The 24,190-nt window shown below is 42.4% G+C and overlaps 1 protein-coding gene across 3 annotated transcripts in view; it reads left to right on the top strand.

The window, feature by feature from the left end:
* ARHGEF26 (Rho guanine nucleotide exchange factor 26) overlaps positions 1 to 24,190 on the top strand; it is a 104,046-nt gene that overhangs the window by 48,925 nt on the left and 30,931 nt on the right. For all 3 annotated transcript variants that reach the window (XM_039489590.1, XM_039489589.1, XM_039489591.1), the window contains exons 7-11: positions 1,891 to 2,043; positions 2,553 to 2,682; positions 4,471 to 4,545; positions 6,871 to 6,960; positions 17,681 to 17,835. In XM_039489590.1, coding sequence (XP_039345524.1) covers positions 1,891 to 2,043; positions 2,553 to 2,682; positions 4,471 to 4,545; positions 6,871 to 6,960; positions 17,681 to 17,835 — 603 coding nt within the window. The remainder of the gene's footprint in view (positions 1 to 1,890; positions 2,044 to 2,552; positions 2,683 to 4,470; positions 4,546 to 6,870; positions 6,961 to 17,680; positions 17,836 to 24,190) is intronic.

Raw genomic sequence — 24,190 nt, 5'->3', positions numbered from 1 at the left:
AAAAATAAGATTTAATTTTTAAAACGTAAGGATAATGTTCTAGTTCACATAGTCAAACATCTAGCAGCCTTCAACTACCTGAAGGGGGGTTCCAAAGAGGATGGAGTTTTGGCTGTTCTCAGTGGTGGCAGATGGCAGAACAAGGACTAATGGTCTCAAGTTACAGTGGGGGAGGTCTAGGTTGGATATTGGGAAAACCAATTTCACGAGGAGGGTGGTGAAGCACTGGAATGGGTTACCTACGGAGGTGGTGGAATCTCCATCCTTAAAGGTTTTTAAGGCCCAGCTTGACAAAGCCCTGGCTGAGATGATTTAGTTGGGGTTCCTCCTGCTTTGAGCAGGGGGTTGGACTAGATGACCTCCTGAGGTCTCTTCCAACCCTAATCTTCTATGATCTTTTCAGCATGCCAAAATATGAAATGGGAAGAAATGTCATAGTTCATCATTTCCTGTATAAAATTAATCTGCAATATGCTAAGAGTTTCTGCCAACTAAAAAAATGGTGGAAATGGTTTCTAGTCACTGCCTGCAACTGTCACAGTCGGGTTGTAGGCAGCCAGACCTAGTGGTGTCAGAGCAAGAGTGCACAGTCACAAGATAGGAGTCAGGAATCAGCTGGGTCAGAATACTGGGAGGTCAGAAGCAGGAGACAAACTTGAGATCAGAACGACGAGTCAGGAATGATAGGCCAGGTCATGTACATAGCAGTGAGACTTTTTAACTCTTTACAGGTAGAGCAAGTTGAGATCAGCTACTAGGAGGGATTTTATAGGTACTGGCTGGCTGGGAGTCCATAAAAGGGAGCTACCCCCACCCAACTTCAATTTTTCCCAGCAGCTTTGTCAGTAACTACAGTACTGTAGTCAAGTTTCAGAGGGGTAGCCGTGTTAGTCTGGATCTGTAAAAAGCGACAAAGAGTCCTGTGGCACCTTATAGACTAACAGACGTATTGGAGCATAAGCTTTCGTGGGTAAATACCCACTTCGTCAGATGCATGCACTGTAGTGTAGACACTTGCTACAGTGACGGGTGGGGTTTTACCATCACTCTAGTAAATCCCCCTCCCTTGAGAGGTGGTGGCTAGGTTGATGGAAGAATTCTTCTGTCAACCCTGCGGTATCTATACCAGGGCGTGGGTCGGTTTAACTGTGTCTCTGGTGTGAATTTTTCATACCCCTGAGCGACGTAGCTTAGGTCAACCTAAGTTTTAGGCTTCAGTATATCCTGTCTGGGTTTGTCGTTAATGGTATGCTGAATGGTATAGAGCAGGTAGTGTGTGCTCTGTTTGGAGCAGGGTGGAAACTCTGTTTGTTTACCAGGTCATTCAGCACATCAACTGGCAATTTAATTTAATTTTCATTTTAGTTTTGTAGTTGACATTTTAGTTGGTGTGAAGTTTTCCAGTTATTGTTGCAGCTATGCTATTGCACGTCCATTACTACAAGGAGAAAAGATTCAGTACTCGTAGAATTGTAGATGGTGTGTTTCAAGTAGTTTCACTTTATTTTCAGACATATTGCTGAAAAGTACCGTTGCAACCCTGTTAGTAGTACTCTTTCTGTTTTGACTGTTTGTGAAAAATAACTTGACCAGCATTGCTTCTGCTGAAGTCTGACAGGTTGCACCACATTTCCTTTACATATATTGTGCAAGAAATACATGTACAGTTGAGCCCATGGGATTAGGGTCTTGCATCAGTAAATCTTTTCCACCCCTCCAGAGTCCCCAAATTTCTCAGATTGTCCCTTTATTGCCCCTTGTTTGTTTATGTGGTTAAAAGTTTTGTGAAATGATCCGATATCCTGTCAAGTGAAGTTTGAAATGCTACAAGAGACAAACCATTATGAATTATGTTTAGTGAAATTGGTAATTACTTCTCTTCCTTTGCAGGTTCTTTAAAGAACTTGAAGCAAGGCATCAGAACAACATCTTCATAGAGGATATCAGTGATATTGTTGAAAAGCATACTGCATCAACATTTGACCCATACGTGAAATATTGTACTAATGAAGTCTACCAACAGCGAACACTCCAGAAACTATTGTAAGAAATGGTGCTTAAAATGCATGTTTTAAAATCATCCCTTAACAGTAGCAATCAGGATTTCTTGAAGCATAATATCTAGGCTCCAATTCAGCATATCACTTAAGCACGTGCTTGTTTTAAGGCTCATATTTAATTCCGTTGATGTAATTGAGGGTGAAAATATACTTGGCTGTAGAGTCCAATCCTGTTTGCAGTCATGTGCTAAATTGTCTTCATTGACAAGCATAGTTTTACTAGTGTCTTTATAGCAATGCTTTTATACTTTTCCCTTTGTATCGTTCATTACATAGTTTGTACGTGCATGTGCAAACTGTACTGATGTCTCTAAATATCAGTTATATTTGTATAATATTTCTAAATATAACTGTTGAACACTAAAAGGATGAGATTCCCTCAGACTGCCCTTCCTCTGATTTACTGACATCACTGCTATTTGAAAAGAGAAATTCACATTTCTAAATTAAAGCAACCTTTTCAAAAACCCATGGTTTCTTTTTTTTCTTCAGAGCTACAAATCCAGCCTTCAAGGAAGTGCTGTCACGGATTGAGTCCCATGAAGACTGCAGGAATTTACCTATGATCTCTTTCCTCATTCTTCCAATGCAGAGGGTTACACGCCTTCCATTGCTGATGGATGTGAGAACAGATTTTTTTTTCTGTGTATATTGTGTTCTTGGAAATTAAGCAACCTTTCTTTTTTTGGTTATTGGCCCATTCCCACCTCACCTTGTTTAGACTGGGGCCATGGCTGTATAAACTGGTCTGTCAACAACAGAGAGGAAATTGTGAAGTGGGTGGTGACATTTATTTGCACTTGCAGTGACCAAGGAACTGTGTAGAAGTTCAAGTCAAACAATTGGGCACCAGTCTCCAATGAAACTGAATGACGAAGTCAGAGTCAAGATACAACTACCATAAAAGTTGCACACATACAGAATTGGTCCTAGAACTTGGTCCTTCAGTTCAAAACATGGGCTTTCTGCCATGCTGACTAAAGGACTCCTCCTTTAGGGCCAGACTGTGCACCCCACTTTTCTCACAGGAATAGTCCTTTTGGCACTATGAAAATTAAGGGGGTCACAATCTGATCCTTAGCTAACGATTTTAGTAATCGCTCCTGTGCCCTCAATGGGGCAGCCACTACAGAGAAACATAATTTACATCCATAGCTAGTAACCATCCTGTTATGGTGGGGTGGGGGGGTTCTCCCTTCCGACAGACAGCTGCAGGGATTGGGAAAGCCTACAGCGAGGGAGAGTGCTAGGAAGCGGAGGTCGAAATCTGATGGAAACATATATACTCATGAGATCTGTGGCATTTTGGTTTGGATGCCAGGACTGAAATGTGATCTGCACTGCTGCCAATGGTATGGATTAAAATCCACACCTGATTTCTGGTTTTAGTAGGACCCAGATCAGGATCTATGCAGGTCAGTCACCTCTGTAATTATGAATACTGCGATATCTGTGGGGATGCATTCAGTACTTCACAGTGGTTGATTAAGTAATAGTCCTTTATATATCTACAGTTGCTAGTTTATATATCCTGGCCCCATGGGCTATACTCTACTGTTCAATAAATCCCTGTGTTTGTTTTAAAAAAACAACAAAAAAAAACAAAAAAAAAAAAACCCCAAAACATCCAAACTAACTCTTTAAATTCAGGATACCTCTTTTCTTCAGAAATGAAAGCATCGAACAAGCTGAACCGAATGGAAAATTACAAAAGTTTTTTTTCTCAGTGATAATTTTCTAAACTTTATATTGAAATGTTTTCTTTATAGTGAGTTTCCATTGTTTCACTTAAATTGAAATATGAAAAGTATGATTCTCTTCTTACATTCAGACTGTGAAAACATAATTTCACCTGAAGAACATAATTTAGCCTCTTCATTATTAGGAACATATTGATACAAGATGTTTGTTTTGGTCAAACTTTTATTTTCATGACCAACTCACATGGTTAGCCAACTTTCAGCAAAAGTTCCACAGTGCTTTGAAGATTAGTGACTGGATTATGTTTAACCCTTATACAGTAGGAGTAAAGAGTGCAAAGAGCTTCCCTCCCTCCCTCCCCACTTTCCATGGTCTTCATAAGGGCCAGAGACAATTGAAAGGGAGCACAGGGACTGCTCTCTCCAGGGCCTTTGAGAGGACATGGTGCTCTGAGCAGGCAGGTCCGTGGCTTACCCCCTCCCTCTGCATCAGACCATAGATTGATATTGGCATGCTGCACTCCCTGAGGAGCACATCAGTAGATACACACTCCATGTGCACCGAGGAGCTCTGGTTGGTAGGAAAATATGCTTCCATGTTGCCCCTCCATGTTTAATTTCATTAATTGTATTGTAATTCTGTATTCATCTGATTTAGATGTAACAATATACAGTTTTCAGTTCTCTGAATTGATTGACTTTTATTTCAGACCATCTGCCAGAAAACCCCTAAAGATTCACCAAAATATGAGATCTGCAAACGCGCCTTAAAAGAAGTGAGCAAGGTATGTTTTTAAAAAGCAAATCCTACACAGCCAACCTGCTTCTATTTAGACTCTTTTCTTCCCCAGTTGTGCGGTGTGCTTTGGACAATTCAATATGCCAATCTGAGACGTGCTCACTTTTGGTTTTCCAAATGGCTTTGGCCCCTTATTTGTTATATATTAATTGATATATTATTTGCTTCCTTCATTATTTGTCTTGATTATGCATTTCATAATGAAATTGGACAACTTGGTTCTATTCCCCCGTCATTGTCCAAAAAAAGGGAAAGAGATACAACACCCAAAGCCTGGAAACTGCCATGGATTTTTTAGTTAGAAAACTGGAGCTCCTAACAACATTTAAGGATTTATTCTTTTAGTGAAATTAAACCATTCCAGTCAATAAGAGCTGTGTTAAAAATCTCTTTTCAGCATGGAACAAGTATTGAATACACACAACAATAGAGGAACAACCCACTAATACATAAAGCATAAATATTGCCCATAATTAATTCTACAATAACTTCCAATAGGTTTCTTTTAAAGCTGATAATGAGGTTTCAGAATTTGGCATTGGTGACAACGTCCAACTTCACAATGAAAACTCTGTAAAATCACTGTTGGCCTCGAAAGCTTTTTGAAATAAAAAGAAAGACAGTTTGAAATGGAAATCTAGAGACTAGCCTCTGAGATCTTAGAATTTTAGATCCTGCGATACGCAATTGAATGTCATTAAATTTGGTGGATTGGGCATCCCCCTATTGGAAATAAGGTTCCCTACATGTTAGGGCTAGATACTGCCTTAGGCTCTGAGCATTCCTGGCTCATTTAAATTATTTATGAATGGAAATTGACAATTTTTCTTTTAAAGCAGAAGAGTAATGAAGGATGAAAATGCCAAATTGCTTTATTCAGGAACAGTCACTGACAGATCAGCTTCACGTTTAAATCATTCTTTTTCTCAGAAAAAATTCTGAACTGCTGCAGTAACACAATACTGCTGCCAACACACTTGAATTTTATTGTGGGAACTTCTTGTGGTGTACAGAGTATTCAGACTGAAAAGGAGAAGGGGGAGGAGAATTTGCCTGACTGATATTGTTCATACCCCTTTCTCCGGATGCTTTTTAACTATACCCGATAAGCATGACTTTTATCTCTGACTCATAAAAATCCTCCTGTAGAACAAATGTTTTACAGTTTGTTTGTTTTTTCCTCAGGGAAGGATATCCTAGAGCTTAGTGCATAAGGGCTTTGTCCCCATCTTCTTCAAATTACTCAGCTGTTGCACTGAATTCATTGCCTAGTCATGTGCAACAAAATAGTTTTAATTTGTCTCCTATATAAAATCCACTAAAAGTAGAACGGCCTAACTTGCTAACATGCTGCTTCCTATCTCCCCAACAACAATTATAGCAAAATAAAAGGTGAGCTTTTTTTCCCTTTTAGAAAAGCTGGAAGGCTCCTTTGTCATTTCTAGACTTTTGATACCGCAAGTTAGCCTAGAGAAGGCTATCCAGACAGGCTATCCAGACAGACTCAATTGATTTGTGTTCCTACTTTCATCCTACTCTCCACCACTCAACACTGGCAGGGATTAGCAGGGGTCATGGTGTTAGCATTCAGTACATTAGCTATGCTTTTCATTGAATTGCTGTGGTACTGGAAGGATCTGGGGAACTAAGTGAATCAATGGAGTATGCTGTTGCTCAGACAGCTCTCTCCCTCCTTCCAGGAAGTGAGAAACAAGAAGGGGCTCTTTGACTTTTGGGGAGCCCATGGAAGGGGTTAAGGAGTATTTTATTTTTTCCATTTAACATATGTAGATGCCTGATCTTCCTCCTTCTTTTTTTTTTTAATTTATTTATTTATTTGGGGTCTCTAGAGGAATATAACACATTTTCAAATCACATTCTAAAGCACAAGTGAATAGTTTTGTGAAATACTGCCTTCCTTAGCTTGCCAACAGAGCATCATAATGTTTGCCTTGGTATCTTCCTTCAATAAACAATTTGCATGTCTGCAATTGTAAGGGCAGCATATAACATTGGGTCACAACTACACAACTCACTTACTTGCCAAAGTTAGAGTTTCTATTCTCTCAGGGTGCCCATTAAGTTTTTGGACGGACGATCTGCAATCCTTTTGAGTTAGATACTTTGTGCCACTTGTACTACTCTGTGTGGAATAATCAGTCTTCTTTGTGGTTTATTATAAAACTATCAGTTTCTTTGATTTTCTTGCTTCTTCAGTGGTATGCATTTCCACAGAAAAGTTGCCAGGTAAAGGAAAAGCTAGTAATGCAGTATCTAAATACATTAAATCAGGAACACTTTTTCTTTCTAGTTGGTCCGTTTATGCAACGAAGGGGCTAGAAAAATGGAAAGGACAGAAATGATGTACACAATTAACAACCAGCTGGAATTTAGAATCAAGGTATGATATTTCCATTCATTGAACTCATTTAGCATGTGCAGAAGTTTTGCCTTTCCTTAAGTTTTAAGACTAACAGATTCACAGCCAAAGAAAATGAAGTAAATTAACTGGGGATTGCAGAAGCCATGATGCTGAACTGACCTTTCAACAGAGGACTAAAAGTTTGTCTTCTGAGCCATGAATGCTCAAAGAGTGACAGAGGCCACTGCTAACCATATCTCAGTTACTAACATCAAGCAGCTAGAGCTTTAAACAAAAAGTAATTACACAAGTTAATGCTACTCACCTGAATTGCACGTAAAAACCGGATATTCAGAGAAAAGGCTTCTCATTGTCAGTGAAATCTTGCCCCCCGTTGAAATTTATGACAGAATTCCCATTGACTTCAGAGGAGCTAGGATTTCACCTCATCTCCTTAACTCATGAAGTTCTATAGAAGTGTTTAAACACAGAACTCTTCATTGGTCTGTTTCTCTCTGTCTCTTTCTTTCTCTCCCCCTCCTCTTCTGGGTTTGTCAGCTCTTGGATATTTTCAATAAACTAAGAAGGTACTATATGAGAAGCACAGTGCATTTTTTAAAGACCTTAATAATTTAACTAAAACATTTTTTAAAAGTGGTAAATTACGTATTGTTTAGCAGGAAAAAACAAGCATCAGACTTTATTAAATTCACAGCCATTTTGTCTGTTGACATATTGTGTTAAACTCATTAAAATTATTAGACTGTAGTACTTATTAAAAGAGCTGCCATATGATACTGATATTTTCCAAATCTTTTCTTTTGAGTACAACCAAAGTTGCAGGTTGTGGTGTTTGTTTCCTTTATCAGTGGCCTGTCCAACAAGTGTCAAATGTGATTTTAAAAGTTTTTGGTGGCATTTTCAAAGTATCAACAATATAGAAAAAAAAACTTCTTTGTACCTCAAAAAATGTTCATTTAAAACAAAATTTTGTAAGTGGAATATCATACCCATGGGATGACATTATTTCCCAAGAATACTTCTTACTAATGCAGTGGGAAAATGTACCATTTTGTGTATGTTTTTTTAAAAGTATGTATATTTTAAAGGATTTCTGTACCCCCATCTTGGCTGGGGAAAGTTCCTGACTCTGGAGTGAGACTTTTCAAAGGGTCCACAGCATTTTTATTCACATATTTTCAATAAAAATAGAAAAATAGGGTATAAATATTCACTTATAATAACAAAAAAAAGAGAGATTATTTATAAGGTGATCACGAAGTTCACTAATGACCTAAGGATAATATTCTCAAGAGATTTGGTAGAACAGCTTTTCAGATTTGTCATTCCAGAGCCTTCAAGTCGGAGTAAGTTCTAGGAGCTTTTATAGCCAAAAGTCTCTCAAAATGCCCTTGAAAATGGTTTATATTCTTTATTTTCACCACAAAAGATGTCCATAATCAGTTGTTCTTGATTTAGGCAGAAGGATCAGTCTCTTACAGTGTACCCTCTTCTAGAATGTATACTGCAACTTCCCCCTCTAATCAGTTTCATGGGAATAAAAGCTACTTTTATTCTTTAGCTTTTTTGCTAGAGTACCACTCTGTATATCTTAAACATGACTCCTTGGTGGTTTAGAATTTATCTGTGGTTTGAGAGTTTGCCAGTTGGATTGTAAAAGGCTGATTTTTCTTGGCATAGTTTCAATACACTTTATTATGCTGAGCCTGTTTGTTGTATATAGGAAGAAGACATTCTGCATTCAGCATTGCATATTTTTGACAGAAAAAAATATTTAAAAAGTCAAAGCAAGTGTTCTCTGGAATATAACCAGTTAGGAAACCATATGCTGAATTTATTTGGCATAGAAAGAAATTTTGAGTTAATAGCAAATAAAAGTTAAGCCCTTTCTAAGTATAAAGTAATTGAATATCTTGGGACTGTCATTCTTAGAAATACACATAGTTTAAACTATAAAATAATCTCTAGGCCCCCATATAACATTCTTAGAATTGTTACAATGTTTCATCCAATCTAACTTGGTTCCTGAAGCTTGAATAACCAAAGCCACTCCAAAAATGGTTTAGTTCCCTTTTTATGTACTTATTCAACTGTTTGCCTGTCCTGAAGATTTAATTTTTAGTCGAGATTAGAGGATATTTATTCAGTGTCATTCAGTTTGAGATTTCATGTACCATATTGGGGAAGTGAGAGGCATTTTTCCCCTTTAAACAGAAATAAGAATTTAATTATTTGGACCAGCACGCATTTTGTGACTGCTGCTGTCAAAGAGAGTTGTTGAAACTCAAGTGCTGTGTTTGCATAGTTATGAAAACATATTGGCATATTAATTTAGTTGTATCTATGTCAGTCTCAGGATAAGAGAGAAAATGGGTGAGTTAATATATTTAATTGGACCAACTTCCAACAGAAATTGGAGTCTTAGTAATTTGGTGGAGAAAGATGGGAAGAGGTATTTGTCTTAGCAGTGTTAGGTTTGATTCACATGATTTCATGATCCCTGAGTTTTAATAATAATAATTGGAGATATACCTATCTCCTAGAACTGGAAGGGACCTCGAAAGATCATCAAGTCCAGCCCCCTGCCTTCACTAGCAGGACCAAGTACTGATTTTTGCCCCAGATCCCTAAATGGCCCCCTCAAGGATTGAACTGACAACCCTGGGTTTAGCAGGCCAATGCTCAAACCACTGAGTGGGTTGAGTTTCTGGTTCAAACTAAGCCAAAATTTCAAGCCAAATATTGCTATGAAACTGTGGAAACTTATTACATTGATTTCATAATGATGAAACTCAATACTTCCTGCAGTGCTGAGGCATTTCTTAGGAGAACTAACTAGACCAGGGGTTCTCAAACTGGGGGTCATGACCCCTCAGAAGGTTGTGAGGTTATTACATCGTGGCAAGCTGTCAGTCTCCACCCCAAACACCGCCTTGCCGCCAGCATTTATAATAGTGTTAAATATAAAAATGTGTTTTTAATTTATAAGGGGGGGGTCACACTCAGAAGCTTGCTGTCTGAAAGAGGTCACCAGTACAAAAGTTTGAGAACCACTGAATTAGACCTTGCATAGGATGTGAGTTTGAACAAGGTGATAAAGGAGTGACAGTGACAAGATGAGATAGCTACTGATAAAGGGAATTATATGATATTCTTATAGGAAAAAATGAGAAATGCAGGTTGGTTAGAATTATTGTAAATTGGTTACAAATCTGGTTAGAAAACCAAACAAAGTACCTAATTCTGTTCTGTTGCATGGGTGTAAATTGGAATAATCACCATTTAAATAAATGAAATTACAATGCTCTGAAACCAGTTTGTTTGCACGCTCTGGTCCACTGAGAGCAATTGGGGTTTGGTTCATTCTCTGCTTGGACAGTAGCATCTATGTGGTGTCATATAAATTAAAGGAGGGCATAACAATATTTAGTATATTTATGACTTGGAAGAAATAGTAGAAAAGAGATTAAATTAATGGATAATAGAAAATTGTGGACACCTAAAAGGTAAGTTCTCATGAACAAGAACTTGCAAGTTTTGTTCAGTGAAAAGCAGCTGGCATGGGAGGGGAGCAAGATTCTGACCCAGCATCTACTGTATTTTATATTGCCGTTTATATGTTGTATCGCATAGGCAGGAAGGGCACTTTGTAAACAATTTTATTATTTTACTGTCATTAAAAAGGCATATGCAGTAATATATTTTGTATGCAAGAAGAAAGCTGTTGCCTCTATAACTATGGATGTATTTATTCTCACCCTTTAATTCTTGCACCAGTGAGACCACTGCTGAAATACTGTGTTCCCTTTTGGACATAATATTACAGTACAAATACTGACAAACTGGAGACAGTTCAGGAAAGGGCAGCTAAAATACTTAAAAGCCAGAAAAATACGACATATAAGGAATGATTATGAGGGCTGACAGCTGCATGGAGAAATATTTTACGAGCATGTAAAAGGATGTTCTAGAGACAAAAGAAAGTAGTTGTCTTCATTAGTCAAACATGACAAGACAGGTAATGGGTTTCAGCAGCAGCAAAGAAAGTTTAAATTCAGGTGCAGAGAAATTCAGTAGCTGAAAAATCAGTCACTGGTGGTGATAGAACAGTGACAGTGAGAGTCAAAATTTCATAATTGACTATGGGAAATGGTCAGCGGTATTAGGATTCTGCCACAGTAATGGATTAAAGACATCTCAGATTTCCTTTACTGGTTCTGGTTCATGTGATCATCAAACACAAGGATATTAGTGAAAGGGTATATTCCCTCGTGGTTAAAGTTTGGCTTTCCATTATAAACTCAGTTTTGACACCCCCTCCACCCGCCTGTAACTTTACCAGAATTTAACCAGTCTCCCAGGGTCTCTGGTCGACTGCATGAGCACTCACCTCAGGATACTTAGCAGTGACTCACGTGGGGTTTTAAAGTTGTGCAGGAGCAGACACATTCACCATGCTCAGTCATCCCTTGGCATCTAGGACTAGAGAGAGACACTATGAGCAGGCAGGATTGATAAGTGCCACAGTCTGCCCTGAACCAGTGGGTTTCCCTGGTCCCAGCCCCAGCATCTTTCGCTAGGTCGTCAGAGATTATTTGTGTCTCATAAAGAGCAGCTGAGGCTGGCACGCTCAGTAATTTTATAAGCTCCAGAAGAGACAGAGTGAAATCCTGGCCCTGTTGAAGTCAATGAGAGTTTAGACCAGAGGTGGGCAGACTGTGGCCTGCGGGACCCTCCTGCCTGGCCCCTGAGCTCCTGGCCCAGCAGGCTAGCCCCCAGCCCCTCTCGTGCTGTCCCCTCTCCCCCTGCAGTCTCAGCTCACTGCACCACCAGCGCAATGCTCTGGGCGGCAGGGCTGCAAGCTCTCACCAGGCAGCGCAGCTGCAGCGCGGTGGTGCGGCTGGCTCCAGCTGGGCTGCGCAGCTGCCTGTTCTGGTGCTCTGGGTGGTGCGGCTGTAGCACTGCCAGCCACCGGTGCTCCAGGAAGCGTGGTAAGGAGGTAGGGAGCAGAGGGGGTTGGCTAGAGGGCAGGAGAGTTCAGGCTGGAGGTCGGAGCAGGGGTGTGGATAGGGGTCAGGGCAGTTAGAGGGTGGGGAAAAGGGGGTTTAATTGGGGCAGGGGTCCTGGGGTGGGGAGCAGTCAGGAATGAGAGGAGGGGTTGGATGGGATGGCGGGGGGGCAGTCGGGGCGGAGGGTCTGGGGGCGATCAGGGGACAGGGAGGGGTGGATGGGGCAGGAGTCCAGGGGGCGGGCCACGGCGGGCTGTATGGGGAGGAACAGCCTCCCCTAACCGGCCCTCCATACAATTTCAGAAACCCGATGTGGCCCTCGGGCCAAAAAGTTTGCCTGCCCCTAGTTTAGACATTCACTTTAATAGGGCCTGGCTTTCACACCAAGAATTCAGTCAGAGTTTCTCCCTAGTACAGTTTATAAACTCTGCAGCAGTGACTCTCTCCATATTTCCCCATGTCCCAGAAGGTGTCTCATATTCTTGTGGCTGGGTGTTGAACTGGTGGGGGCTGATTTCCTGCTGCAACCATCTATAGAGTACATTATAGTCCTAGAACCCCTGTTGGTTCAGATAAGGGTCATTAAACTTTATGTATATATTTTTTGTGTTTATACACAGTTTACAAGCATATATGCAAGTACCTAGAATTATAACAATTTTCATAACTATTCTTGGGGGGGGGGACCAAGAAAATTAATACTTTTAAGTCATGTACAGGAGAAATAGAAATATATATCAGACATTTTCATTATCAAAGGGGAAAAAATCCTTGCCAGAAACCTTTTTAATATAGATATTGGGACTCAGCACAAGTATTTCCATGTTAGTCTTTGAGATGATGTCAATACAGCTCCCAGTGTAGGTGCATGTGCGCCTCATGCAAGCAAGGTTGGAGTCTTTTGAACAGCTGTGGCCATTGGGGCCATGCATGCACCCTGTGCCTCCTTGTGCTTTCTGGAAAACCTTTCACATGCTTGAAAAATATTTTCTCACTCAGCTGTCAGCCCTCTTAATCATTCCTTATGGGTCTGATAAACCTGATGTACTAGCAACATCAGGCCCACCCAGGATCATCCTTCCAACAAATGGGGCACTTCTTGACCCTGTGGAGGCCCTGTGGCAAACACCTGCCATTATACCATCTGCTGCAGAAAGGGTGGGAAAATGGTATTAAGTCCCTTAAAAAAAAAAAAAAAAGTTTGAGTACTTGTACACCCACCCCTTTGTCATTTCAGTAGTGCAGGAGAAATCCACATCCAGCAAAAGCATCCCAAAGCACAAGGACTCAACAAAGTTCAACCTGTTTGGGAAGAAATCCTACTCCTCTGCCTCCTTTCAGCTACAGGTGCAAATTGTCAGACCTTTCTGGCCAAATAATAATTTCCTGAATTGGGATGAATTAACAGCCTTTCTATCTAAGCTCCCACATGAGAGCAGGGAAGTGTATTCAAGGATATCATCAAAGAGGGCCAGTAAGTGGCTAAAACGCCCTCCAAGTTGCAATGGATGTTTCAAACACTGGCTAGATCCATCACCACAGTAGTGACAATGCGATGGGATTCATGGTTTCAAGCATTGGCATTCCCAGGGAAGTGCAAATTACAGTAAACACCTGCCCTTTGAAGAGATGGAGTTATTCAGTGAGCACACAAATAGCACACTACATTCCTTAAAGGACACAGAGGCCACCTTGCACCCCATAGGGATCTATACCCCAGCCCCTTATTACAAACTATACAGTTACCAGACCCCAATGCTAAACAGCCCGATTAGCCTCCCAAAGAGAAGCCCAGATGAAGCAGGAAACGCTATCTTCCTCCTCCTCAGTGATGTACCCTGCTCTTGTGGCTTGTTAGGAAATTTAATAGGGCTTTCAGGAACTACAACAGAGCCAATTAAGAACATGCAACCTTTGGAATCCACTTTTCCTCATTCACCGGGCACGGTGCGCCATAAAGTTGGACAGATAGGTGCTAGAGATCCTTATCCGATTTTGCTCCTTAGCTCCTACCATCCCCACTGCCCCCACCCTCTTCAGGAACCCTTTTCACAAGAGCTTGTTATAAACGGAAGTGGCCTCATTGCTTCATCTAAGAGCCATAGAGAAAGTGCCAGCAGAATTGGCGGGGGGGGAAGGGAGAAGAGGCTTCTTTCTACTCATGGCATCTCCTTGCCCCAAAAAGAAAGGGGATCTTCGTCCTATCTTAGACCTGCAAAGACTCAACATATACATGCGCAGCCTCAGGTTCAGGATGGTAACACTTGCTTCCATCTTCCCATCTCTTCAGGCTTAAGAATGGTTTTATGCTTCTCGACTTGCAGGTTGTGTACTTCCATATAGCTATCCAGGCAGCCCACAGGACGTACCTAAGATTCATAATAAGGTCCAACCATTACCAATACAGGGTTTTGTCCTTTGGACTCTCCATGCCATCAAGAGTGTTCACAAAATGCCTGGCAGTGGTAGCAGCATGTTTTAAGAAGACAGGGCATTCACATGTATCATTACCTAGAAGACTGGCTGATCAGAGGCAGGTCTCAGCAGGAGACTGCAGCAGCCCTCTTCATGTTTCCTCAGCTAGGCCTCCTAGTGAACTGTGAGAAATTCTCTCAACTCATCACAGATGATGGAGTTCCTAGGGGCTGTCATAAACTTTCAGTTGGCAAGAGCCTACCAACCAGAGAACAGGTTCTAGTCTCTTCAATCAGTGACAGATTCCATAAAATCTGATCTGATGACAATGGTGCATGCTTGCTTAGGACTAGTAGGCCGCTTGTCAGCATGCACATATGTGATTCCAATTGCCAGGCTTCATCTGCAGTCCCTAATTCTGTGGCAGAGCACTCACTATTCTAGGCACCACTTGAACAAGAGCCACAGGTCCACCTCAGGTCCCGTGGTAGCTAAATTCATGGCTGCAGCCCAAGAGTGCTGTGACCCTGCCTTGACAATGACACTCCTCACAGACACCTCAGGGACAGGTTGAACCATCTGCAGATGCAGGGAACCTGGTCCCAGGATGACTTGAAACTCTGTAAACGTTCTGGAGCTCAGGGCCATAAGATTGGCCTGCATAGGATTTCTGTCTGCTCTGCAGAACTCCCCAGGGGAGACCTTCACAAATAACCCCGCCTCAGTGCACTGTTACAAACAAACAAGGAGACATTAATTTATCCCCTTTCTACCAAGAAGCCATCAGGCTGTGGACATGGTGTCATCCTCGGGGTAATCCTGTTGACTTGGCATGTTCCAGGAACTAGCAACAACCTGGTGTGACACTCTCCTCAGGACACCCAGAAGTGTAAGCCACTGTGTTACCTCCTTGCCTCACAAGAAAGAGCTTTGCTGGAGCTTTAAAATGTGTCAGCTCCCTGCCTCATCAGCTAACTTCCTGAGACTCTGCCAGACTTAATGTTGTCTTGCAGGTAGCAGTCAATGGACCTCAGTTCCAGAGTTCTCCAGAGATGTGTCTCCGCAGTGTCCAGTCCCTGTCACTGGACACTCCCAGAATTTTTTACGTTTGCCAAAGAGACAGTGCACACACTAGCCTATTAGTTAAGTGCAAGTGCTCAGCTATACTTCAATATAACAGCACTGGGATGGTTTATAGTAAAGAAAAAAGATTTAAGTGATACTAAGCAAGAGAAAAAGAGACAGGTATGGTAACAAACAAAATAATAAAATATGCTTTCCGGTGTCCAAGACTGAAATTTATCAAACTCCCATGTTTGTCTAGAAAGCTTTCTCCCTGACCAAGGCAGTTCTGTCTGTCAGACCCATTGCAAATATCCAGCTGGCCTCCCATATATCTCCCAGCTTGTTCAGTCATAATATCTCAGAATCATGGTTAGGTATTGCACTCTAACCCACAATTATTACACTTGATGGTTTGGTGTTGGCTACAGACAGACACTATACAAATTCAGGAAATTCTCATACAGAGCAGGAAGCCATTACTAGGAAATCCTACTCCTCTAAATGAAAAAGATTTTCCATATGGGTAACCTGACGGAATCTAGACTGAGTATAGACTCTGAGATATAGTCCTTGACTACGTGCTGAGCTTCAGTCTAGCCTAGCATTTAACTCTCAAGGTCTACCTTGTATTAACATTGTCATGTCACATTCTGGTACAGTTGTGCTCAATCTTCTCATATCAAACAGTATCCGTTTTCTTCAAAGCCCTTCTGCATATTACCCTCCCATTAGAGACACAACCCCACGTGGCACCTCAGTGTCATCCTCCCAGTGTGTTTCTGCCTGCTATTAGATAGCCGATGGTCCCGTGCCTCCAAATATCACTCCACCAGGGCACAGGAAGTGTCTTGATCCAGCTTCAGAAATATGCTGATATTTGAGATCTGCAAGGCAGCAACATGGAGCAACTCACTTACCTTCATTAAAGATGACCCTTGAAATGGCAGCCAGGTCAGATGCCAAGTTCACGGGAGCGGTGCTGCAATCATTATTTCACTAATGTTTCTGAAACACCTCATTCCCACCATTTAGAGGATGCTGTTTGCCTGTCAACTACAAAGGGATCCATACTGACACACACTTGAGAAGAAAGAAGGGTGACTTACCTTACAATAGCTATAAGATACAGTCAGTTTGGATCCCACGGCCCACCCTCCATCCCTGCTTTTCAGAGTCCTCAGCAACCGTGGGGGAACTAAGGGAAAGTCTCAGCTGCTCTGCCCTTTTTGCTCTCATAGAGGAACATGAGGAGGCACAGGATGCATGTGCAGCTCCAGTGACTGCTGTTCAAAAGATCTCATGCACATGGGGCACGTGTGCACTACTATAAGATCTATACCTGACAACATCATCTCCAAGAGCCACAGTAACCTTATCAACTGTCTAAGATGGGCCAACTTGATTATCACTACAAAAGTTTTTTTTCTCCTGCTGATAATAGCTCATCTTAATTAATTAGCCTCTTACAGTTGGTATGGCTACTTCCACTATTTCATGTTCTCTGTAGGTATATATATCTTCTTACTATATGTTCCATTCTATGCATCTGATGAAGTGGGCTGTAGCCCATGAAAGCTTATGCTCAAATAAATTTGTTAGTCTCTAAGGTGCCACAAGTACTCCTGTTCTTTTTGCAGATACAGACTAACATGGCTGCTACTCTGAAATCTGTAGTAGGGAAAGTAACTGTTCTTTTTCTGATGTTTAGGTGTTGATAGCTACGGGTTTTGCTGTTTCCTGACTTTTAGATACAACATTTGCTTTTGTTTTAACCTTTGCTGTGACTTTACTGACTTTCAGACCTCTTGTGTATTAGTAACTACAGTATTCTAATCTGGTAAATTTTCTGTTTGTAACTTTAATTCTGCTTTAAGAGAGTCTGTGGTCTGGGAATATTTAAAAACCATTTTATTTCTGCCCTTCTTAAGAGATTCACTTAGTTCTACATTAGGTGGAAATATGCTGTTAGCTCCCATTTCACAGCGTGCTCAATTCCACATTCTGTTTATTCTTCAATTGATTTTAGCAGATATAGTGTGAAGGTAGCCAGTACTTCTAAAGCATCCACTATTAGCAAGTGTCTCCTGTATTGTACATTACTTTGAATCTTGAAGTCTCTATTTGACGCCTATACTCCTATTTCTGTGTTTTGAGTTTATTCATGAATTTTTTTCAAGTGATCCTGATATGCCTTTGTGTCTCAGAAGACTTGTGACTTATGATTAAAATGTTGCTTTCTTATTTTGTAGCCATTTCCACTGGTCTCCTCTTCCCGGTGGTTAGTGAAAAGGGGTGAATTAACAGCATACGTGGAAGACACTGGACTCTTCTCTAAAAGGACCAGTAAGCAGCAAGTGTACTTCTTCCTCTTCAATGATGTCCTCATTATCACAAAGAAGAAGAGGTAAGAGCTTCAACACAATAAAACTGCATGTGTGTCTAATTCCTTGAATCACACACAAGCCACAATTGTCTTGAATGTTGCATGAGTCACCCTTGGGAAATGAGAATGTAAACTTCCTGGCTTCACAACGGCTACGTTTATTCAATATTTACCTCAAGTGTAATTTATTGTTCCCAAGGGATTTTTAGATTATTCCTTTAGGAACCGTTTTCATGTTTGAGTGAATGAAGAAGATATAAGAAGTGGTTATGCATAATATGCTTGCAGCACAAAAACAAAACCTTGTGTAAGTGGAAATGTTGGCAGCACTTAACACATTTTTAGTCAAAACATCTACAATTTTGTAGTCATACATTTTGGTATGCTGTGCCTGTACAAAGAATGAATGAATTAAGGAGGCATTTTTGAGTCTCTCCTGTTTCTCCATCAGACCATACTCAGAATTGCATTGATTGGGGGCCAAACAGAAATGAAAATCCAATCATAGTGACTCGGCAAAGGTATACATTTTAGCAAGATAAATAAATATGTAGAGCAGGAATGTCTCTCCATACTATTCTTTCATGGAGAATCTGTGTCAGTGATGTGATAGAGGAGGCTGCTGGGAGCACCCTGTTAAAATTCCACCACCAAATTGAAGGGAACGTTACGGTCATTCCTCTGCCTTTGGTGGAGTTCATGCCCTCTGCAGATGCTGCTGTATCATTCCTGACAGAGATTATTTGCTTCTCTGGTTACTAAAAAATAGTTTTGAAGAGCAAATGTTTTGCTTTTGGGTTAACCAAATATCAGGTATTTTAAAAAAGATTTCTAAAATCTTGAGCCTGTGCTTCAAACAGTACAATTGAACACTGTACTATAATTCTGTTGTAGTTTATGCATTTTTCAGAAACAAAATGTGAACACTTCCAATAAAGAGCAGCATGATTTATTTGCTTCCTTAGTTCTTGGTTATATTCAAGTGAATAGATTTCTCCCTAGCCTGTTCACTGTAGTATGCACGCCGCTGGGGCACAAGGTTTATCACAGGCTACAGCAAGGGTGGGCAAACTACAGCCCGTGGGCTGGATCCGGCCTGTGGAATTGCCACCCCTGTGGTTCCACGGGTCACGTGCCATTCCTGGAAGTGGCCAGCACCATGTCCCTGCAGCGCCGGGGCAGGGGCAAAGGGCTCTGCACTGCCTGCAGGCACCGCCCCCCCACAGCTCCCATGGGCTGAGAACGGGGAACCGTGGCCAATGGGAGCTTCGGGGGAGGTACCCACAAGCGAGGGCTACTCCCCTCCTCCCTCCCCCGCCTCAGGGGCCTCAGGGTCGTGGTGCTGGCCGCTTCTGGGAGTGGCGCAGTGCTAGGGTAGGCAGGCAGGGAGCCTGCCCTGGCTCCGGTGTGCGCCGCTGCCACCCCAGAGCCGCTCCAGGTGAGCGGCACCAGAGCTCGCACCCTGGCCCCCTCCTGCCCCCCAACCGCCTGCTGCACCCCAACCCTCTGTCCTGAGCCCCCTGCTGCACCCTGCACCCCTATTCTGCCCCAACCATCTGCCCTGAGCTCCCTCATACACCCTGCACCCCTCCTCCACTCCAACCCCTTGTCTTGAGCCCCTTCCTGCACACTGTACCCCCTCCAACACCCCACACTCCCTCCGGCTCCCCAACCCCCTGCCCCAGACCTACATTCATGCATGCAATTTCCCCACCCAGATATGGCCCTCGGACCAAAAAGTTTGCCCACTCCTGGGCTACAGGGAACATTTTTATGGAAGCCCTTTTTGAAACATTGGCAGCACATCACAGATTTGTACCACGCATCTTTAAACAGCATGTTTCTTTCTGTTCTCGGGACTAAAGTTAATATTTTATTGTGCTGGTAGCTAAGTAAACTTCTGAGTTGGAAAACAATGAAAAAGTGTATTATCTGTGTTGTTACATTCTTTATTGGTTTCCTGTGCGATAGCTTGGTTGCCCAGCTTCATAGATAACTTTTTGTAATAATGTATTGTCTCCAAACTCTGGTGCTTTTGATTTATAACATCTTCCAGCTGTTGGAATCTGTGATATCCCATGGGACCCTATGAGTTACAGTAAATAAAACTTGATCTTAATGATAGTTTATATATTCACTGTACCAAGATCTTTCTAAGTAAACATATGAAGTTGAAAAGTATTGATTCCTGTGATCCTACCACAGTCATTCTGATCACAAAATATGTGCTGCACAAATGCAGACAAACTTACTAATTACATTCTTTTATACGATCCATTGCCCCTTAGCTGTGCAAAAAAAATCCATTCCATGCAGTTTTTCAAAGTCAAACTTGAACTGGCTTTTACATGTTAGAACATTAAATAATTTAATGACTGTGCTAACATCATTGGTACAGTTCCTCTAGTTTTTAAGATGTAACCATGGATATTTTGAAGGTGATATTCAAGTTTAAAACACTATGTATTTATATTTGCATATTTGGGTTTCACATGCATTTTTCACGGCTGCCATAAAAATCACTCTGCTGCACCCCTGCATTATAAGTCCTAATCATTCAGCTGCTTGAAATTGTGCAAAATGAGTTTTTGCTCTGTATCCTGAAGCTTATTTTCACTTGCCCTGCCCGAGTTATTAACCATATTTGTAGAGCTCAGTTAGCACAATGAGGAGTGATTAAGTCCAAATTCTTTAAAGGCCAGGATTGATGGTATATGTCAAAGTTGGCCCACAGATAACTGATAAGCAGGGTTGGTCCAACAATATTCTGCATATAGAGCAGTGCTTACATTTAGACTCAGATTTTAAGGCCAAAAGGGGCCATCGTGACCAGGGGCGGCTCTAGGTATTTTGCCGCCCCAAGCACGGTAGGCAGGCTGCCTTCGGCGGCTTGCCTGCGGGAGGTCCCCGGTCCCGCGGATTCGACAGCATGCCTGTGGGAGGTCCGCCGAAGCCGCGGGACCAGCAGACTCTCCGCAGGCATGCTGCTGAAGGCAACCTGCCTGCCGCCCTCGCGGCGACCGGCAGAGCGCCCCCCATGGCTTGCCGCCCCAGGCCCACGCTTGGCGTGCTGGTGCGTGGAGCCGCCCCTGATCGTGACCATCTAGTCTGACCTGCACATCGCAGGCCCCAGACTCTTACCCACCCTCTCCTGTAATAGACTCCTAACTTCTGGCTGAGTTACCGAAGTCCTCAAATCTTGATACAAAGACTTCAAGTTACAAATATTTTACATACCAGAAGCATCATTAAAAGAGCTGCCTTTGTGTATTACAGTGAGCAAGCACTCCCGAAAAGCATTTGTTCAGTGTGGTTTAGCTATAAGATGATAAAGGTCAAGAAACCTCATGACACTGAACGCTTAGGCATGCTCCACATAAGGTTTTATGCTTTCATTCCTGCCATACTTTCCTAGTCAGATCCCTCCACAGCCCCTAGTTTGAGTTCATCCTGCATTTGTAATGGTCAGACTTAACAACCTACCTTTATGTTCTCCAATAGCTGAATGGGATTTAGCAACCCAATTCCCCTCGCTTCAAAGGGCATCATATGGCCAAATCCCATGCAGCTCTGACATATTTTAGAGGCTTATGCTTTAAACATCATGCTGCTGTGCAGCCCAGTCATGCATAAGAATATTAAATGCACTTTTGGGGATCGCTTAGGCCCCCAATTACTCTTCTGTGTATCATAAAGAAGCAGGAATCTCAGAGTTGCTTCAGCATGCTTGTTCTGTGAGGGGTTAGGGCACTGCAGTGTCTGCTGCAGAACAGCCGGGGGCTTTGGCCCTTGGAGCTAGCAGATCACAGGAGACACCCAGTGAGACCCTGCGCTTTTGTGCAGCTGGTCTGCTGGCCGCATGGTTCCGTTTGGCCATAGAGCATTAACACCAAATGGATTTCCAATGATAAATCCACAAGGCTGGTGAGGGAACCTTCTTCACGCTTCACTCTTCCTTCAACCAAAAGTGTGTGAGGCCTGGGCTCCACTGTTTATACCTCAACTGAATTATTCTCTTCCTCATCTCTCCTGCCTGGGGGAAATTGACAGTCATTCATAAGCCGAATTTTTTAGTAAAAAAGGGAAGCACCAGAGAAGGGGGTCGGCTTATGAACGAGTATAGAGAGGGAGAGGTGGGACACAGCCCCTCCACCCAACAGAGGGAGCAAGGAGAGGCAGCAGAGCCGGAAGGGAAGAGGCAGGGCCAGAGTCTCTCCGCTTCTGGCCATGCTGCTCTCCCCCCAGCCTCCAAAGCAGCTGCAGCTCCCGGGTTGGCAGGCTGCAGCTGTGCCACTCAGTCCCGCCCCCCAGAGCAGGCTGCAGCTGTGCCACTTGGCCCGGCCCGGCTCGACCCGCCGGAGCAGGCTGCGGCCATGCTGCCCAGCCTGCTTGAGCAGCTCCAGCCAGGCCAGAGACATCCTCCCCTGGCCCTCCCCAGAGAAGGTGGGAAGGGATGGGATGAGGAGAGTGTGGGGGTCCTGGGCTAAGGGTGGGGTCATGTGGGGGGTGGTCACAGGGGTTACTCCCCTGACTCCCAGGTTCTCCCCCCAAAAATTTCCCCACCAGTTGCTGTCCCGGCCCGTCAGGGTAAGCAGCTGGCGTGCCAGGACACTCTTTTCTTAGGTTTACCTCTGTGCCTGCGGACGCTCGAGGTAAACAAACCATCTCAGCCCATCAGCGGCTTATCCTGATGGCCCAGGAGCCAAAGTTTGCTGACCCCTGAATTATAGGGGCGGCTTATGAACGGGTTATAAATTTTTTTCCATTTTTACTTATCCATCTTGTGGACGGGGGGGTGTCAGCTTATAAACGAACCGGCTTATGATCGAGTATATATGGTATATTCTGAATCCAGCATCTTTTTTTACCTTCTGGCCCAGAGCTTTAAATAGTGGCTAAAAATTCCATCCCTTCTCCATTGTTTAGCATTCAGCTTCTTGTGATTTCCTGATTCAGTTTATTCTCCAGCTTCTGTGGAGTCTTCCAGGACGTAGACAAGATCTGCATTTTTAATGTAAAAATCGCACATGGATTTTTTTTATGTAAACTTTTCTGGCCTTCTTAATACAACCTTTATGATTTCTATCTGTTGAACACATGATGGAACACGTGATCAACTCTTGGAGAGACTCAAATACCACTTTTATGGTCGATGGACTGGGGTGTAACTTTAGTGCCAGTCACTAACCACCACGCATGGTGGCTCTCCCATTGATGTCAAAGATTTAATGGTAGACTGTGGCCCTTAGGTAACAGCTAAATATTCAGCTATTATTGTTATGTATGTATTCAGTATATGTTGTATTCATCATTACTCAATGAGAAAAATTACCACCACTATTTTTTTACTTTTTCTACCTTTCCCATCCTTCTTTCTTTTTTTTCTTGTTCTTCCTCTGCATTTTCCTTCCTGCAGCAACGCCAAATTCTAGTCCCCTGTGCTTCACGCTCATCCTCATCCCTATTCCATCTACTAACATGATTGCTAATGAAATGGTTCACATTCACATTAAAGTCCAGTAATGACCCTTCAAATTTAAACATCCTAGGGGGCAGAGGAATTGACACCCTTTGTCTCTTGACTCATTATTTCAGGCTTTTTGAGTCAGGTAGACAGCACTTTATTGGCTGTACTTGGGTCACATCTTGAAGGTTTTCTTCACAACTATGAGAGCAAGCAGTTTTTTAAAATGAAAGATTCAGTTCTACAGAAACCAAATATTTTATGTGGTTTCACATAAATAGCTCAAGGAGGCAAAATCTACCTATAAAAAGGTTTACATGTGACACCTGAGATATAGACAGTGCTGCTTTAAAATAATGGTACCTCAATAGAAATCTGTATATTTTTGCTAGGTAACATTAATCTTTCTTTTATGTGTTCCTCCCAGGTTTAACTTCAGGGCCATCCGCTCGCCCCTTGCTATAATTGTGTGTATAAAACATATCCATTCTGAACTTGACCTGAGGCACTGTTACGGAATTGCTAGGTTTAGATAACTATATTCGTATGTTGCCATTTATCACAGTGTTTCTATAACTTACATTTTCCCAACCAGTCAGAGAGCTCAGAAAATGAACTGTCTGCAGGAGCATCCCTATAACTTCTGACTAAAGCCTGGAAGTGTACGTTCTAGCAGCATTCTGCTAAGGATAGAACAGAGCTCCCTCTTGAACCTACCTGGATCAGATAGCTCCTATGCACACGGTCCAGGGGTCAAGAAGGTCTGGTTAGGGATTCCAGCTTTCAATATGGAGTGGCTGCATTTGAGCTGGCATGCTATAGTCCTCCCTTTCTACTCAAGAAGTAGTGAGTTCATGCCATGTTTAACTATAGTTGAAGCAGATGGTTTTTTATTCACCCATTCAAAAAAGA

Source organism: Mauremys reevesii, linkage group 9 (genome assembly GCF_016161935.1).
Source record: "Mauremys reevesii isolate NIE-2019 linkage group 9, ASM1616193v1, whole genome shotgun sequence".
NCBI lineage: Eukaryota > Metazoa > Chordata > Testudines > Geoemydidae > Mauremys > Mauremys reevesii.
This window is presented reverse-complemented; position numbering and strand designations above follow the sequence as displayed.